Here is a 19,696-nt window from a genome sequence, read left to right on the forward strand (position 1 = left end):
TGCAAAATAAATAGCTGTAGACAATCGACATGCTCTGAATGTGGTGGAGTAAAAGCTAAAACATTTGACTCAAATTTAGTGAAATATAATGTAACATAAAATTCAAATACTTTACTTAAGGAGAAGAAATTGTAACTGAGTAAATACTTAATACTTAATTACTTCTTCTATGAGTATGTAAACAGTATAGTAAAATGTGATCAATTGGCTGTATTTTATTAGTGCCTGCAGGATTGAGTGTGAATTCGCACTCAACACAAAATAAATCACTAAACCAAATAAAAGTCCAAAGAGAAAAAACATAAAGGAACCAAACATATTTAGACACAAGTGCAAAAAAGACAAAAGCACAGTGGCGTGTGTGGAGCATAATATAACTTTTAATAGCAACTGATTCATTATAACACAGATTTATATTTGTGTGTCTACTATATGTGTTTTGTAGTAATAGCCAGCAGACTTTTTTGATACATATTAATTATAGCAAATAATGTTAATGATACTTTTCAGTCAGACAGGAACATGGAAGATGTTTTTCATGTTTTTTAATCATTAGTAATATTATGTATTAAAGATGCTTTGGTTTCTGATTCCTGCTCTTGGATTTCTGACGAACCACAGCAACAGTGGTGAAGAAATTTCCCATGAAGAGAATGAGGAAGCAGATACCGCACATCAAGACCTGGTACCACATGGAACAGAGATGACAAAACATGAGTGAGCAGAATAGCTCTAATTGATTGTCATTTACTTGACACATAGAGGTATATTGGAGTTACATCCAAACATGCTGGATCAAATTCTTGAGGCTAAAGCCATATATATACTAAATGAAATTAAAACATACATGCCAAAACCATAATATGGGACAAAACAATCTGTAATATCATTAACAAAATGTGAACACACTGTAATAATCCCTCTAGTGGTGTATAGTATAAGCAAGTGTTTCATCTAATGAATGAATCCTTAATGTTATAAAAGCAGGAGCAGGGTGAAACAGTAAAACATTGGGCACTGACCTGCCCTTCTTTACATTCTGGGAGCTGAGCCATTTTGAAGAGAGAGATGCTATTGAAGAGCTGCCAGAACTACAAGACAAAATATGAGGACATGAGTTTTGTTTAAAAGTGAAATGGACATAGTATTCAACTAAGTAAACACTAGTAACCTAAGCACAACCTCAAATCATGCCTGAATATGAGGCTCAATATGACATCGGCAGTTTTTATTAGCTAGAAGTCTAAACCATGACACAGTGTTATTTTTAATGCAAACTAAGCAATCAATTTGAGGAAATTCCACAAGTGCAATGAAATGATTGTGTCATTGTCTACTCACATGACCAAAAAACAGGAAAGGCAAAAGAAATGTCAGCCCTTTCCACATCCATGACTGGAATCCCTCTAAAGACAGAAAGCAATTAGGTTTTTAATTTCCTCTTTTACTGCCACATCTGTTACAGCATGAGGAACCTGAGACATCAGTGTCCTTGGTTTGTTACGGTGTATATCTCACCCACGGTCAGATCCATGTTGTGTCTTTCTCCCAGTGCTCGTAGTCTGTACAGACACCCGCTCTGATAATAGCACTGCAGGCACTGAACGAAACCTAGGTGTTCCAGATGAAAGAGGCAGAAGACAATACTGATCAGGCTTCGATTTGACTTGGAAAAATTTGAACGATGAACATATTCCAAATATTTGACCTTACTTTGATACAAGGAGTAGGCGAGGAACTGGTTCCTGAATAACTCGTACAGGGTCCCATCAGGCCTTAAATGTGATGGGGAGAACATTTGTAATTTTATAGTGAAAATTGCAATTCAATGGATGTTGCATTGTTCGTTATTTGGAGTTTTTATCTTTTCCTCTACTCACCATGTCAGCATTACACCAGATAGAAATGCTGCGATGTAGTGATGGATAACCCACCAGCCTTTGATTCTATAATGCAGGACACATTATATTAGATATGTAGATTGTATTATTACCACTTAAACTAAACTGCTTAAAGAAAGAGGCAAATTACTTTACTATGACCATGTTTTATTTATGGAAAATATGATAATGGTATTTATGTTTATTGTTGTTGGGCTGACCTGGAGCCATTGCTGATGAGGATACATTCCCTGATCGTTAATGTGCAATAATACCACACCAGCAGGAAATTAAGGATCGCATCAAGGAACCTAAAGTTAGGAGCAAAAGACAAGCGCTGGATTTAAACATACTGTACACACAGCATCCAGGTAAACAAACCCATAGTAACCGACAAGGATGGAACAGCCATTAAGCTAAGTGATATCCTGATGCTTACCTGTAGCCCGCAACGAAATAGCACATGAAGGAGAATAGCAGCAGGATGACAGTGAAGCACAGCTTGAACATCTCATATTCATCTTTGTAGGCAAATCTGACAAGGATGTGACAAAGTCAGGACACAATTTATACTACTTGGCTTTTCAAAGCTAATAAAAATAGGGAGAAAGTCAAGTCCTAATTTTGAATCATGGTAATAAAGGATCATTTAAATACTGATTTAAATGGCTTTTGGAACATATAAGTGATAAATCATCTCACTGAGTGGGATTGATACATTCAAAAAACGAAAGGAAAAGGTTTTGACGTTTTGACAATGTTCAGGGTCAGGGTTCAGGCTTTAATGAGCATTACTTACTTTGACTGCTTGCTGAGAAGAGTGACGTTCACATTTCCAAGAACAAGACTGAGATACAGCCTGTAACACAAAACAGTTTTCACTTTATTTAACTTTACATGAAGTCATACATATAACTTTTTAAAGTTATATTTCAAACTTGGTAATGACAGGAACTTGTATCTACTTTAGGAATTTTGAATGACTTGAAGTCATCACCCATTTTTCTTGGGAAGGAAAGCTTCCATTTCAAAGAAAGCATTTGGTCGCATCTTCATTTTCTCTTTTATTTCTTCCAAGGTCTTCCCATCTTCTTCTGATAGTCCTTTGCTGCATCTGATGTATAAAGACAGAGGGAAAAATAAGTCTGTTTCAAGACATGTGTACTAATTTGATGGTCAGCTGAGGGTCCGCTTTGACCATATGTGTATAGACACTTACTTTTTCACAAGATGGGACATCTCCTTGAGTCTCTTTTGCTGACTCAGAATGGAGGAAGAGCATTTGTTTTGTAGTTTGGAAATTTCATCCAGTTTCTGTAAGTACAGCTTGTGTGTCTCCTAGATGACGAAATTACATGAATTTACATCATTAACCAAATGAATCTGAAGATTAAGGTGAAATAAACATCAAAGAGAAACTGAAGGAGCTACAAAAGTCTCCAAAGTGTTTCTTACCTGAGCATGCTGATATTCCTCTTCCAGACCTTTCCACTCCTCCAGAACGTCTGTTAAACCTTGAGGCATTTTGTGAGCACTTCGCTGTTCACACACTACACTGAAAAAAAGACTATTTAAAAAATACTTCTAAATTGTTTCGCCATGAAGAAATGACTTGCACGTAATGCTATGTTGAAATATTATGCTTAGGGGCGTGTATCACGGATTCTCTATGGAAAGTTTATTGCAGACAGTGAACTTTGGCTGGTACAAATGTGCAAGATTTCAGTTTGGACAGTGTCCAGTGTGGAAATCCTCTGGTTATCACAATGTTCAGTTATCACTCACAAAGTTAACAGTGGTTATTGTTGATTATATTCTATACAATGCAAAGACTAGATGTCCACATTTTGTTCTTTGCCACGGTTCACTCAGCACCCTGACAGCTAGATGGTACTTTTGTGGATAATTTCATCTTTAAGGAGATTTTGTCACTTACACAGCAGATTAGCAGCCTCTAGTGGATGAATGAGGGGATTAAGCAGTAATTCACTTTAACATAGAGGCTGGTGTCTATGGTAATGCTTTTGCTTTCATAATTTATTGGTAATTTTGTATTTTGTCTGTGTGTGTGTGTGTGTGTGTGTGTGTGTGTGTGTGTGTGTGTGTGTGTGTGTGTGTGTGTGTTTTTGTTGATTTTTTTTTTTTTATTAAGGTTACTTTTAATGCAGGGGTTTTCAGAGTCTGAGACTGCGGGTCTCCCCTAAGACAAAGCTTAGAAAAATGTTCCCTTCAACCTCACTTAGTTTACTTGCTTTGTTTTACTCAGTTACTCAATGCCTACGGGTTCATGATTATGTTATTTGATCTAATAGACACTCACAGTTGAGCTAAGCTACCCTAATAGTGCTGTTTGACAACTTCAAATGTACACTACTTCAATACATATACAGTAAAGGTCAATCTGAAGGCATTTATTCATTTCTGACTTTAGGAAAGTGGGAAAAACAGTAAAGTTTCCCTGGGGAGGCCCGCCTCACACTTTAAAACCCGCTGTACTAGCCCAAATGTCCCAAACTTTTCCTGTAATTGTCCTTCAATCCACAGGCAGAAACATATCTGCTGCTTCTGTAAGACAAAGCAAACTCATGTTTGAGTACAGGGCAGTGGTTACACAGCGACACTACTCAGAAACAAAGAATGTGTTACATATGAGCAAAAAGTGCAATCCTGACACAATATACACACTAAAAACAACAAACAAATAAACAAACAAGGGTAACATGTAACAAAATACTGTTTATGCATATCTAACAATATATCAATATCAAAGGTATATTATCATTCAATACCAATACATAATGTTACTTGTTTGTTTTGTTTGTGCACTTACTTATTGTTTTTCATTCTTTATTCTTTCTATTGATGCTCTTCTATTTTTGCTAGCCACTTACTGCTGCAATAATGTAAATTTCCCCATTGTGGGACTAATAAAAAAATATCTTATCTTATTTTATCATATTTATATCAATCCATATTCATTTTGCACATGGAGGGAAAAAGGTAATAATTTAAGATTATAATATTTGTCCTAAATGTAGGTATTTTACTACCATTCAGAGTCAGGCCTTATAGTGGGCAAGCAAGTTTGACCAATTTTTAACAAAGACATCAATCTAAGCTCTTAGTTTAAATGTAATTATCTCCATAGTTTATATATTGTAAACTAGGCCAATCCAATCATTTTCTGATTGAGTAAAATGTGAATGGTATAGGAAAACAAAAGGAGAAAATAAAACAACAACAAAAAACTGCAGGTCCCAGTCAATAATCGCACATCTGTAATAAGTTCTTCGGCAGAAATGACATCCACTGGTGAGGGGAAGCTGTTGGGTAGATTTGGTTGATCAGAGGTGCTAACAGAGCAACACAGTGCATACAACAAGCACAGCGGAAACTACTTCTCATTTATTTTTCCAATGTATGTATTCTGAAGCTCTATGGCCGGATGTTCATAAATGCCTTTTCCCAAAGATTCCTCATCTTGAAAACTTCTCCCAAATGGACATTATTTATGAACTTGTCATGGATAATTACAAAGATGACTTTCTGGTCAACAACATCCTAATACTTGGGAAATTCTTTATTCACAAGCCCAAATATATGGTGAAATCGAGGTTTAGTATGTTTCATGATGAGTTTCTCTCTTAAAGCCCTGAAAGTAAGTACAACTGCAGTGGAACTAGGCTATTTAACAATGTAGAATGATATGATTTAAAGCATAAGCCCTAGCCCCTTTAATTTAATTCAATTTTAACTTTATTTTATTTATTGTTATTTCATTTTCATATATAATTTGTCTTTTCTGTAGGCTATGCATCAGTTCCTTCATGGCAATGTAAATATCTTGGTGCCATTATGTTTATACAAATAAAGATGGCTTTAAAAAAATAAATGAAATGGAAAAAATAAATAAAATAAAATAAAATAAAATAAAATAAAATAAAATTAAATTAAATTAAATTAAATTAAATTAAATTAAATTAAATTAAATTAAATTAAATTAAATTAAATTAACACAGCAGAAACGTCAGATACGTAGGACCCATGAATTTAACTAAATATCTTTAAACGGAAGTGACTGTAGTTATTAGCACGACGTCACGGAGCAGAGGCGCGTGCGCAGTCAGCTGAAGGAGGCCGGTCAGTGTTGGTTACATTCTATGGTTTTGACAGCTGTGAAGCACGAAGCCTATTGGCGAAACTGACTGGAGAGAAGAAACCACTTCATCACCTGAACTTCACACAACCGTAACGAGCTGTACAGACTCCTGGACGTTGACACAAACTAAGCTGAAAAACAAAGAAAACCAAAACAATTTGTCGATAAAGGTAAGTTTAATTCTCATATGGTCTTCTCCCGGCTAAGCTACCATTAGCCTAATTTAACTATAGGTTATTGCCTTATTGCATTTACTACATCTGTGCATTGTTAGGGAGAAATGTTGTCCGTCCTGCGTCATTGCAGATATGAACTTTGAGTGTGTTGTGGTTGTTTTCCAGCACACTGACTGAAGATGTGCGCCGCTGTGTATGTCCTGTCCTCAGTGACGGGCTATGTGCTCACCTCTGCCCTGCTGCTTAAATGCCCCACTCTTCTGCACCGGAGGAGGAAAGAGCCTTTCCTTAGCAGGCACATTTCTCATCGTGGAGGTGAGAAAGCAGTGGTACTCATCCTGATCTCATCCTTCGCTAAATGATAAAGGTCTGTCCACATAGATGTCTAAATATGTATAGGTGGACATCCCTTCAATGGTGGAGAACAAGAGAACATTTGATTTCTTGTGATCCCTCTTTGGAGTTAATAAGTCTTTTCACACCAATGCACTATCTTTACAATATTGAAGTATTAGGTGGAGACACTACCACACTCAGAGTTGTTGGGTTTTTTGCATTGTAGGAGCAGGTGAAAACCTGGAAAACACTATGGCAGCTTTCAAGCAGTGAGTAGAAGCCTCAGTCATACTGACACAGCTGTTAATTTGGTTTCTGCATGTGTGTATGAAACATAACTGGTGCTTATGCATGTGATTGTGGAGAGTGTGCACGTGTCATCTGAGCTTGGTGGTTGTCACTTTGTGACCACTGCTGGTTATGTTTGTCTGTCTTTATCAGTTTACCCAGCCTTGCTGTTACTGTATGTCTGACTGGTTTATTTATGAAAAGTGAACTGCCTTATGATTTTATTGAATGTGTGTGATCTACATTTTATACTGTTTGTCCAAATATCACTGTTTGTTATTATTTCTTGACTTCAGTGGTGAGCCTACAGCTGAAAGTCAGTGACTTCCTCCAGGTATAGTTTTACATATGTGTGTTGTGTGTTGGTTTATGCAGTGCTGTGGATCTTGGCACAGACATGCTGGAGTTGGACTGCCACCTGACGAAAGATGAACAGGTTGTGGTTTCACATGATGCCAACCTGAAAAGGTCCACTGGCATCAACGCCTACATCTCCGACGTGGCCTATGCTGTAAGTTGCTGCTCTGCGTCTCATTCCATTTCATATCAACACATCCATCAACATCTAACAGAGAAAAACTACTTCACTTAACTACGCAACACTTCTATGTTCACACACAGTGTAACTTTAGTTAAAACCAATAAATGAAATACTAGAAACCAAGAATATTTTTGAAAATTAATCTTTCAACTTTGTATTAATGTTGAGAATATATTTATGAGGTAAGAGTATTGATGGATCATGTGCCTTGATCAGGTGAGACCCTTACCCGGTCACCTGATTATGTCACATGGTGAACTTTTGCCTGATTTAGTAAAACAGATCCAGCACAAATTCTCATGGAGTCAGTTGACTAATTGTTGTTCTCTTTCTTGTTGCAGTTCTGTAGAATGATCAAATATTTTTTGCAGAGTGTTTCCCAGCTCCGATCTATGTTTTCCTTCAGAAGCCACTCATCATTAAGTCATTTGTGTGTGTTTGAAGGCCAGAGATCATAACATTTTATCTAAAATGAAATTTGTGGAAATACTGTTCACTTCTTTGTGTTGCTATGGCCTTGTAGCACAGAGCCGCATCTAGTTCTTCACATTAATCTTGCTCTGACGTGTCCTTGCTGAATTCCTGTCTTTATATTGGCCATCATTAAACTGAACCCTTTAGTCACACTTATCACACTACCTCTGTATTTGACTTTACAGAATGACTATACACTGTATTTTTGTTAACCACTGGCTATTGTGTTCTCTTTGCAGGAGCTCCCTCCATACCTTTGCAAGCTGGGTGTAACCTTTCAGAGGGGTGAGCATCTCATAGTCATGACTAGTGTAATCACTTCAAAGCTAACAACACCTATGCATATGCTCAGCAACATCAGTAGTCAGTAGGTTTTGTATTTAATGTGATGTTTGTGAATATGATCAAATGACAAGGATCCACGTTGTGTATGTCAGACCATTTATTTTGAATTTGCGAAGGAGTCTGAAATCACTTGCTAGTACACCCCCACCTGTCATATTCAGTATAATCTGGAGCTGACTGTGTTTTCAACTCGTCCTTGTGTGTACAGAATGTTTCTGCGAGGGGGGAGATGACAAACGCATCCCTCTCCTCAGGGACATCTTTGATGCATTTCCTAATACCCCTGTCAACATTGACATCAAGGTCAACAATAGCACACTCATCAAGAAGGTTTGTGTGTGTGTGTGTGTGTGAGTGTGTGTGTGTGTGTGTGTGTGTGTATTTGCTGCTTTAACTCTCGCAAAGCATCTCTCGTTATGCTCTTTTAATATTTGTTTGCCAATGTTACTTGCTGCATACCCACAGGATAACAACTTTAGATTTTTTCATTGTGTACCAAAAGTTGTAGATAAACACTAAGAAACCATCATTGGCATATTTCAAGGTTCAGTTTATTCATCCTTCAAATTTCTGAGGCAAGTCTCTTAAAAGGTTGTTTATAGGCTTCATGCTCCTTTAGTAGCCAAAAACTGAAATATGTCAGCTTTTGAGTGTAATATAATAGACAACATGGAAGATTTCTGTTTGATTTTTCTCACATAATTGCCGTGTACTGTACCATGCATTGTATGTGTTTTCCTGGATGATGACTCATCACTCCTGCAGGTCTCCGAGCTGGTCACCAAATACAACCGAGAGCACCTGACTGTCTGGGGCAACGCCAACAACCAGATTGTGAAGAGGTGTTACAAAGAGGTACGCTGACATGAGATGCATGGCCTTACATTTGCATAGATACCATGCAAGGTAATTTGTCCTTGTTCACTTACAGACTGTATTATGTCCATGTCAGTATTATGAGTCCAATCATGTCAGAAAATGAATCGCTACTGACAAAAAAACAACAGCCTACCACCATCAATAATATCATTTTCATGTAATACTGGGGTGAATAAGATCCTGTAGGCAGGAAGAAGAGTACATGTGTTATTACCAATCTGTCATATAGTTTAGGACACTTGCTGTATATAAAACTTATATAAAACATAAATATAAAAATTGTATTCACTTGTTTGTCAGACTCAAATCAATTTCTTAACATATACATCATCCCAAGAGTCCTTTTTGAAAGTACAGACTCATTTTCACATATCACTTCTTTAGAAAGCCTGAATTAGAAAGAGAGCTGACCCTTGAATCCTGCTTGTGTGTGTATGTTTGTGTTTTGTAGAACCCTCGTATTCCAGTGTTGTTCAGCTTTCCCAGAGTATTGCAGCTCCTAGGCCTCTTCTACACCGGTCTTCTCCCCTTTGTTCCCCTCAAGGAGCAGTTCCTGGAGATCCCAATGCCCTCTATTATTACCAAGTAGGTATACACCGTAGACTGTGTAAAAACAGACAGAAATAAATGTGTTAATGTGCTCTTCAGGGTGTTGTACGACATGACACAGATACAAGTCCTCTACAGTTTTAGTTCGTCAGTCAGATACAGCAGTAATCAGTGCCAATCTGTGAGTACGCAACATTTGATAGCAGTAGTTCAAAGATCAGGGATTGGTTTACAGAGTTATGGAGTTCAGAGTTTTTCCCCCCTCAACTATAGTTCAAGGTTTTAGTGCGACTAGGACAGAGGATTGAACCATAATTCTGACTCAGACAATGAGACTGAACAGGAACTAACTTACTGTTTAGAAAAGATGTTGTAGTGCCCACATACTATCACAAACTACTAGAACAAAATCATCCTTTAAATTGGCATTAATACTTTCCAGCTGCTACCCATTCATTAGCAAGTGTTTCAATAAATGTTTATAAATTTGATCCCTATTTATAGTAAAAGAATTTATTTAAATGGTGATCTGGTGTTTGTCTGAGTGAACAATGAGTGGACATGAGTTTGCAGGTCTGTTATTGACTTTGAAAGCTGTAGTTTGACAAAACATTCCAGTGCAAGGTCCACTTGCTGGAAACTTTCCAAAGCTTTTATACACATCTTGTGGCTTTCATCATCATGTCTGACTCCAAAGAAATACACTGAACAGAAACAGGCTGGAGATCACTGAAGGTCGATAAAGAACTACACGCTGATGAGGGACTCGAGATTTTGCTAATAGAAAATTAATCTGAATAAGCAAGTATCTTTAAAAAAAAGTGTGACTTATAAAGAAGGAAGATGGTTTGAAAACTGAGAATGAAAGGTTTTAACTCTCTGTAACGTGTGGAATAATAAAAGTTACACACACCATATTATGTTGTTCTCTTTAGTTATATGTATTAAATGTAGTTCTTATTTAGGTTTTAAAGTTTGCACAAAGGACCCATCGTTCCAGGCGTAGTTGTACTCACTGCTCACTTTGCAGTGTGACCTTTCTTTTTTTTTTTTTAAAGATTTTTAGGCACAGACACCATTATTGATAGTGGATAGACAGGAAATCATGAGGGGGGGGGGGGGGGGGGGGGGTGACATGCAGTAAAGGTCCTCCGGCCGGGATTAGAACCGTGGTCCGCTGCGTACGTGGCATGCGCTCTAACTACTCAACCACCTGCGTGCCCCCAGTGTGACCTTTCTGTGTTGGTTATTGCGGCCACAGTGCAGTTTGCAAGATGATCTCACTCACTGATTAATACCTCTTGTACTGGAGTGTGTGTCAGGGAATCATAAAGATCAAGGTCAAGAGTAGATTATGCATGCCGAACATTCATTGAAGATTAAGTGATTTCCATTATTTCACTTCTGTTATGGCCACTACAGTGTTTATGTTGTACTACATGATTACATAATGCCACATAGAGGCATTTCACCCTCATTGTTATGTCGTATGTGTTTGATGTGTACATTTTCTCTCAGCCTACTTCATTTACATAAACTTGAAGTTAATAATTTCTTTCATTTCCTTCAAAGAATTTCAGGCTGCTCCATCAAATGTGTTGACCTTGTTCTCATCCACTGTTGTGGGCTGTACAGTATTTGACCAGTGAACATGTCACTTTGTAGTTATTTTTGGAGCTCCAGTAAGCTGTAAAATACTAAAAGTGCATTTATCATGTTTCTGTATACTACAAGACTTCCTTCCACTTCATTCAAAGTGTCAATGTGTCACTGTGGGAGATACATCTACAGTATGAGACTTTTTGACACTTTTCTATGTGAATCTGCAGACTAAAGGATCCTGACAGTTTAACTAAGAGTCAACGATTGATCACCTGGCTTGCAGACAGGTAAGTCGTTCATTTGTCTGAATATTGGAAATAACTCTATCCCCTTAATTTTAACTTCAGAGTAGCGTCTGTGGAGTCTGTCTGTTGGTGCCTTTAATTCACAGTTTTAAACAGTCAAAATGTCTTTCTCTTTAACACATTTGATTTTAATGTGAAATATTCAGAGGCCTCATTACAAAATAATACACACGTATGATACTGTGTGACTATGATTAATGCAACACTTTTACAATTTTACAACTAAACTTGTACAGTCTTGGTCATTCTGAATCTTCTGTCTACTCTTGCTGTACTTACAGTTTCTCCCTGCTGATGAATGTTTTTTCCTTACAGCTTGCTGATGAGGAAAGCTCTGTTTGAACATCTAACTGCTCGGGGAATACAGGTAAAACTACCAGGCTGTGCCCTCTGTGGCCATACTCACAACTGAGAAAACAAGTTTTCTATAAGGAATCTTGAATACATAGAAAATGATAAATGTACATTGTGAAGGTACTATAATAAATAATAGTGACATTAGCCACTTCTATTTCAAGTTAATGTAAAACAGGGTTTGGCTCCAAACCCTGTTTTACAACTTAATTTATAAAATTCCTTTTGTTAATATAACAGTAGTAATAAACCTTCATTTATACTCAAGAGATCATTGAGGGAGGACCCTCATTTACAATGACATTGAGACAAATGACAAAGACAGGAAAAGGAAACAATAACAAAAAATAAATACATAAATAAATGAATATAAAAATAATACAAAAAATACAATTATACAACGCAAGTACAAATAGATGTTGGGATTTTTGAAATCAAAATTTTAAAATGTACAAGTGCTTTTAATTTAAGGAGTTACTTTAAGTTAAAGCCAGTCAGTAGAGCAGGTTTTGTAAAGTCCACCTGGGTGACAGAGCAGCTCTGAAAGGCAATGAGGTCATTTTTCTATAAAGGCTTTATAGATAAAGAGATAGCAGTGAGTATCACGTCTCTCTTGGAGAGAGGCTCATCCAACATTACTAGACAAAATACAATGGTGTGTACCATAAGCATCTCCGGAAATAAATCTTAAGGCAGAGTAATAAACAGAATCAAGAAGTTTGAGGGTTGAAAAGGACAAAAATGACATCGCCATAGTCTAGGACTGACAAAAACTGCCTCGACAACCCTTTTCCTATAAGAAATGGGAAAAAGTATTTAGTTTCTGTAGAAATAGCCAACTTTTTGTCTGACTTGACACATAAGATTTTAAGTATATTGAATGTTTACAGTTAAGAGTGATGGCGTGAATATACTGTAATGTGTTGAAGCTTAGGCGCTTCCCCCTGTATCATCTTTGCTTCCAAGAACCACAGAAGAATTTTCCATAGTATACAATAACAACTGTGAGCCTGTCTGTTTTTGACCTAGATGTAGAAGTGTAATGGCGTAGTTAAGAGTGGTTACTGGGTTATGTCCAAGATTCCTTCGTGCTCAGAAATAGGTTACAGTGGTTGCTAATGAAGTACAGAAGCATTCTTGAGCCTTGTGTGACGCCCTCCGCTGTATGTTAACCGTATGAGTCTTGCGTCTGGTTTCAGGTGTACATTTGGGTGCTGAATGACGAGGAGGACTTCCAGAGGGCATTTGACTTGGGAGCCACAGGAGTTATGACAGATTTTCCCACTAGGCTTAAAGACTTCATGGACCGGAATGGCATTTCTAAGCCCCAATGACCTGCCAAAATCTACCTCACCCCCACCCCCTCCTCACCCCCCCAACTCATACACAGACACACACACCCACCCACAGCAGTGATTATCCTTCAACCTGACTGACCTGCCAAATAAGTCCCCCCACACGTCCACTTGTACTGCATGCATTCCAGCGAGGCCACTCGCACAGTGTGTTTTACAGTCAGTAGGGATCACCGTCAAGTTCTGCAGTGATTTAAGAAACCAGTTGTTGCACTGATAGCACAAATCCATGTATTTTAAATGCTAAAATACTTACAATGCCCACAAACTGTACTTGCTATATGGTATTATCTCCTTTCAGTTGTTTTCTTTGTCCCCTTGTTGCACACACAGGCATTGACATACACATACAGCAGTATGAGATTTATATTTGTATTCTACAGTTATTTAAACACATGTTCCTTCTAAAGTGTAACTGTAACATGGGACAAAATGGTGACTGAAAAGTACAGTTTGCAAATCTTGACTTCTATGAATGAGTGCTTTCAAGTTTGCAGTATAACTGCATATTATGCTAGCATAAACACCAGCAGATGCAGCTGTAATATTAATTAACTTTTTTCATAAATTGAGACAGTTGTTAAATTATAGTTGTTACATTTCTACAGACGCCACATGCAGCCAAACATTTTATATGTGTTATAGTCAACAGGGTGCAGACACAAGCCCCTCAAATACAGTTTTTGTTTCAAATCAACATGGACAGTGTGAGTACTGAGGTGGGCAGCGACCACTGGTGTGTATTTGAGTTCAGACACAAGCACATTCAATTTAATGTATAGGTTTATGTGTAGCTGCTTAGTCTAGAAATGTTTCTGAATCAAATGAACTGACTGAGGTGTCACTTGTCCATTTATTAACCTGAGAGCAATTTGTACAACAGACAATGCTTCATTGTGTTTTTTGGTATTAAGGTTTTCACCTGTGTTATGGTGTTAAACTTCCTATTCAAAAACTTTTATATTTTAATTTGTGGACTTTTAAGTGTACTGTCAAGTTATCTGAGGTACTGATATATTTTGGCTGATTGCTTTATTACAGTGATTTGAAATTGAAATGTATTAAAGACAGCAATTGTCTAGTGATCCTTCGCTGTGGGTGTCACAGTTTGAATGTGTAAAGATTATTAGGATTATCATACCACTCACAGGCTCTAATCCAAACCTGTGACCACGTAGCGAGGGTCAGTAATGAATGTAAGATTGGTTGAATGTACTATATGTTGTTTGCTATTTTACAATCAAAACAATATTGTGGTTAGATTTTCTTCATCAGACATTTTTTTTATTTTTATTGATGTCAAGTGAGTGAACTATGCACAGGACTGGTGTTTATTTTATACCTGATGCTTTGTTCATTCAAAATCATTGCTCTTTGAGAGAAATGCTGATCTACACGTCATGTTACAGATCTCCCAGTAATGAATATAGTATGTAAAATATTTTGATTACATTTTCTGTACTGTACTGAGTCTATGTTTGTTTTGCATGCTGAAGAGATTATTTGTCTGGCTGTTGGGACTTTAACAGAACCAGTTGTGGGAAATTGCTACTTGGTTGCTTTATCCCACATGGAGTATTAGATTCAATGAGAGATTCTTGAAAAACTATTTTTTTCTATAATAATAAAACACACAAATATTGTCTTACGTGGTGTGTAAAAAGAAGATTTCTAGGGTTGTATGTGACAACTTTGCACGGTTGAATTTACCTAAAAAATATCACTTTTCCGTCCAGTGTTAGCATACAGACAGCAGGTGGCGCTGTGGACCGGACTCATTCAAGAAGTTTTCCTTGTATCAGAAAAAAATATGATGCTCAGCATCTTTTGTGACATAAACGTTATTCGCACAGACCCTTTATTCACCACATGTTTGTAGGTTTGTTTATTGACGACCGGAGAGGTATTTTGTGTCCCTCTTGCAATATATTATTCGATAACTACTCTCAGCTCTGTTAGTTTCTTCCTAGATAATTCAGTAAAAGAGTAATTGGTTGCAGGCTGCTGCTCTCAACCAATAAACGTGGTGTTGCTATGCCGTATCTATTCACTGATTGGCTGATCCGCCTGTCCTTCATTCCTCAAGTCACTGTCCATTGGGACGTTTGCCAAAGATCGTAAACTCGGCTGTCAAGATACTTCACCTCCTCCGAAGTTCACCCGTATGATGTTTAGTGGTAGAGTGTTGTTTTGGCAAGCGTAACAACTTTCTAGCATTTAGGAGATAAAGTCCAGTGTTGCAACTGTTTATTTTAAACCAAGAAGTTATACATACAAGTACATTCGCTCATTTTCAAGATTTCTGTGGTCCAACATGAAACAATTCTGTAAAGACTGAACATGGTGCAGTTACTAACAGGGTAATAACACCATACCCATGGTTCTATAATTCACACAGCAGCTAATTAATAAAAAAAAAATGCATCAAGTGGTACATTTTTAACCTTAGCCATCATTTTGCGCATGCGCGACACGGGGTTTTTGATCATCTATAACTGTATCTGCGTATTACAGAAGTACAAGTAATAGACATGCAAAGTCACGCTGCTAAACGTCTCCATGAATCAGAGAAGGCAGTCAATTTGGACAGAAACGGACTGACTAACTATAGGACTCTCTCCTAATTATGGCACGGTTTCTCTGCAGACACGGAAGTAAGTAGGGGTGAACCCTCTCGCTCCGGCTGGCTGTCTCCAGACTCTCTTTCTCCTCCTCTTTGAAACTCTGCTGGGCATCGTTGCGCGTCAAAACATTGCGTCTCTGCAGGACTTGCCAGGGCCGGAGAGAGAAGAGGAAATTTGCCTGGGAAGGAATGCGAAAGGGGGGTTAGGATTGGCACTGCCACGAGGAAAACGAGGAGGTGCGACATTTTCCAGTCTACGTGGAGATCCGTTTTTTTCTCCCCTTCAAAGGTAAGATGATGTCTTCTGCGTTATTTTTTTATTTAATGTGGTGCATTTGTTGTTACGCACTGTTTTCATATCGCTCTATGAATGTTATTTCAGCGTCGATGTAAGCCTCTACAGGCTGTCCAATACTTAGTCATCGATACAACTTTTAACGCAGACTACAGGTAAAGGTACACTGTAATATTCTCATAATATGACAACTTTATTATTATTATTATTTTTTACATCGTGACAGTATGTATGAGTTGTTTGTCATAACTATTTTTAATGTCAGGGATGATGAGCTCTCCTCTACAGTGGTGCTACCATATCTTTGAGTTATTATCATTATTATTAGGGCACATGTTGTTTGTGATGGCTCTCCTGCACGTATGCGCCATCATCCATGTGCGCGCGCCAGGCTGTGGTGGACGTCATAGGGGATCAATGCGGGTTATCATGTATCAGTACGCTCATGTGATCATTAAGTCTGACGTTGGTCACCTGATTCTCATCGATCTGTCAAAGTCATTGCAGATGCTAAAGCCTGTCATGGGTGGTAGTTTTGGTGTATTTGTGTGTGTGTTTGTGTTTGTGTGTGTGTGTGTGCGCGCGCGCGCGTGCGTGTGTGTGTGTGTTTAGCAGTGCTGAGTTGAGGCATCCCTGCCATCTGTGCTCCGTGTGGTGGCTGAAGTTCTGCCCCAGATAAAGTGCGCCACTGCCTGTGACCCGATTCACGCCAATAACCACACACGCGCGCGCACACACACTCTCTCTCTCTCTCTCTCTCTCACACACACACACACACAGACACACTGACACATACTGTAAACCCTCAAGCTGTTCTCTACAAGTCAGTGACAGTTCGGCTGGCAGGTGGAAATGCTGCATTCACCAGAAAAATGAAGTCCACATGAGGGTTTAGGAACAGACATCAAATCACAACTTTTACACTCTTTGTGATCTGTTTTCATTAGAGAGTGTGCATGCGGATAGTTATTGATCATGTGAGAAGTCGATACACAGGGATCGAAGATGGGTGTCAAAGAGTTGCAGGCCTCGAAAAGTGATCTTGTCTGAACAGGATTAGCATACATTAACAAAAGTTGTTTACAATGTGTTGTGCCTACATTCACAACTCTGAGAAACCATAATATATGAATGAGGAATACATAAGTTACGAGCATATAGTGTTTCCTTAAGGATTTCTTGGGCACTCTTTAAGGAAATATACTGGGGGGTAAGTGTGTGAATACATGACTGTGTCCTTTCCATACAAGATATTAAAAAACACCAACAGAGGAAAATTAGAAGCAAGTACAGATAAAGCATGGCAACAGTAACCAGACACACACACCTGGGATGCAGTATCGTCGCCTCATCAGTGAGATTTGATATAGGGTGGGTTGTTGGTGGTGGTGGTGTGGTGGTGGTGGTGGTGGGAGGGGGGGGGGGCAGAGGAGTTTGTTTTTCTCCTCCAGTCAGTGATGTCATGCTGCTGTATGCTGTTGGCCTTGGTGAAACACTGAATGGAGAAGAGGATGAAAGTACATCAAGTACAGAAATTGTGTCAGTGCAGCTTGTGGGCAGTATCGGACACACAGCTCATCCACCGTTGGAGGGACACGAACATCTTCTTCCCTCTTTCTCTCTCTGCTTATTTAACTTACTCTCTGTCCCCGTCTGACTCACATCTCTCCCCTCCCTCTTTTTTCTTCCCCTCTGTCTTTCTCCTGCCCTCGATCATTGTCAGCAACAGCAACAGCGGCGGCAGCAGCGGCAGCATCAGTACGTTACATAACAAAGGTTTTTTTGTTGGGACACAAGGGCCCTTTTGGCTGGTGAGACTCGTGGCACGTAGCCTTTTGTGATGACACCCAGAAATGACCAGAATGGACGGCTCGGTGACCTCAAACAACCCGCAGCAGGACTGATGAATAGATAGAGTGACAGCAGAAACAAATAAATACACAAACAGGCAGATGGAGAGAAGACAAAGAAAGATAAACTGATAAAAATATGGACAAACACTGACGGCACAGGCTAATGTTGTGCATTTGTTAGCAGTTCCGCAGACAGTCTTACTTGTGACGTGTCTGTTTTGATAACATTTTCTGCTGCTGGAGCCTGTCTGGGCCTCTGCGATCAGTTTCTCTAGTCATCTGATCATTTATGCAATTTGTTATTCTGTCAAAAAAGGTTTTTATAGTGCAAAGCAGCCAGCATGGATCGACTCTGCATCAGCACACACATTATTTTCGAGCATGTCCAATGACTGTTGTCCTGTTCTTGGAAACGAATTAGAAATTGTTCTTAAATGTCAAACAGCATCTCTCCAGTCTCGAACAGATAAAGTACATTTTCATCCTTGTAATGTGGTACTAAATCCTGCAAATGCTTTTTATTAAATATTTCTACTTCTGTACATTCTGTAGCCTTCTTGTCTTGTCTCAGTGAAGTTTTTATCTACATTGTAATTCATCTGTAAGAAAATGTTTATGAGATGAACCAATACAAGTTTTTGATTTTATACAGTATATGTTATATTATACAGTGTCAGGGATATCATGGCCAAACATCTCAGGGACAAGGACTGTAGCTAATGACTATTTTCACTCTCAATCAATCTTCTAATCATTTTTATAATTAATCATTTGGTCAAAAATACTCCCAAGAAAGTTCCCAAAGTCCAATTTGATGTCTTACAATGGACCAACATTCCAAAGTAGTAAATTAAGGTGCAGGAATAATGCTTTTTTGTCATTTTTGCATGTGAAATTATATTTTAATGATTTTTAGTATCAAAAATAGATAGAATTAATCAATGAGTCTATTGAAATAAAATGATCATCAGCTATTTTGATCATCAAATAAACATTCAAGTCATATTTTAAACAAAAATGCAAAACACTTGATGGCACCATTACATGTCTCATTCACCCATATTCATACACTGATGGCAGGAGCTACCACGCAGGGTGCCAACCTGCTCATCAGAGGGAAACTAACCATTCATTCTCATTCACGCACCGTTGACGCAGCAACGGGAGCAATTTGGGGTTAAGTATCTTGCCCAGGGACACATCGACATGTGGACTGGAGGAGCTGGGAATCGAGCCGCCAATCTTCCAATTGGTGGATGACTGCTTTACCTCCTGAGCCACAGCTACCCCTATTATGAAACAAACTGCTATTTATGGCTGTAATCACAATAGTAATTGGTTATTGTTACTTATTGTTACTTATTGTATTGTAACAGTAACATATATTGTTTCCACCTACAGCTGCTGACCGGCCAAGTTTGACTGTTGTTGGGGCTTTATTGAAGTGATTCATCATTTACACAGAGGGAACTCCACATGGATTATATATGACCCATGCGATGATGTGTAATATGTTCAATAGTATAATCTGTCCCTGCTGTTTAATGTTGGTCTGCTGAGGGCGCATTAGCAGCATGATGCACTATACATTTAACTGTACCAGCATCCCACATAGTTGGAGTAAACATCTTGTCTATCTGGCCTCACACTGGCTGTGATGGACATCTTTTTGCCCATATGCT

The 19,696-nt window shown here is 38.3% G+C and overlaps 2 protein-coding genes across 2 annotated transcripts; one reads left to right on the plus strand and one right to left on the minus strand.

Moving 5' to 3' along the window:
• Nucleotides 1-568: 568 nt before the first annotated feature.
• LOC128360141 (ion channel TACAN-like) lies at nucleotides 569-3,404 on the minus strand. Its single transcript, XM_053320494.1, has 12 exons — nucleotides 3,336-3,404; nucleotides 3,100-3,218; nucleotides 2,878-2,994; nucleotides 2,680-2,739; nucleotides 2,320-2,415; nucleotides 2,102-2,191; nucleotides 1,881-1,946; nucleotides 1,714-1,775; nucleotides 1,519-1,611; nucleotides 1,342-1,406; nucleotides 1,023-1,091; nucleotides 569-682 (listed from the first exon to the last, which is right to left on the minus strand). The coding sequence occupies exons 1-12, from the start codon at nucleotides 3,402-3,404 to the stop codon at nucleotides 569-571; spliced, it is 1,020 nt and encodes a 339-aa protein (XP_053176469.1).
• Nucleotides 3,405-6,072: 2,668 nt separating this feature from the next.
• Nucleotides 6,073-13,907, plus strand: gdpd1 (glycerophosphodiester phosphodiesterase domain containing 1). Its single transcript, XM_053320493.1, has 11 exons — nucleotides 6,073-6,209; nucleotides 6,381-6,530; nucleotides 6,778-6,820; nucleotides 7,215-7,350; nucleotides 8,094-8,139; nucleotides 8,408-8,529; nucleotides 8,965-9,054; nucleotides 9,530-9,663; nucleotides 11,457-11,516; nucleotides 11,850-11,901; nucleotides 13,088-13,907. The coding sequence occupies exons 2-11, from the start codon at nucleotides 6,395-6,397 to the stop codon at nucleotides 13,220-13,222; spliced, it is 954 nt and encodes a 317-aa protein (XP_053176468.1). The 5' UTR covers nucleotides 6,073-6,209; nucleotides 6,381-6,394; the 3' UTR covers nucleotides 13,223-13,907.
• Nucleotides 13,908-19,696: the final 5,789 nt, after the last annotated feature.

Source organism: Scomber japonicus, chromosome 6 (assembly GCF_027409825.1).
Source record: "Scomber japonicus isolate fScoJap1 chromosome 6, fScoJap1.pri, whole genome shotgun sequence".
Taxonomy (NCBI): Eukaryota; Metazoa; Chordata; class Actinopteri; order Scombriformes; family Scombridae; genus Scomber; species Scomber japonicus.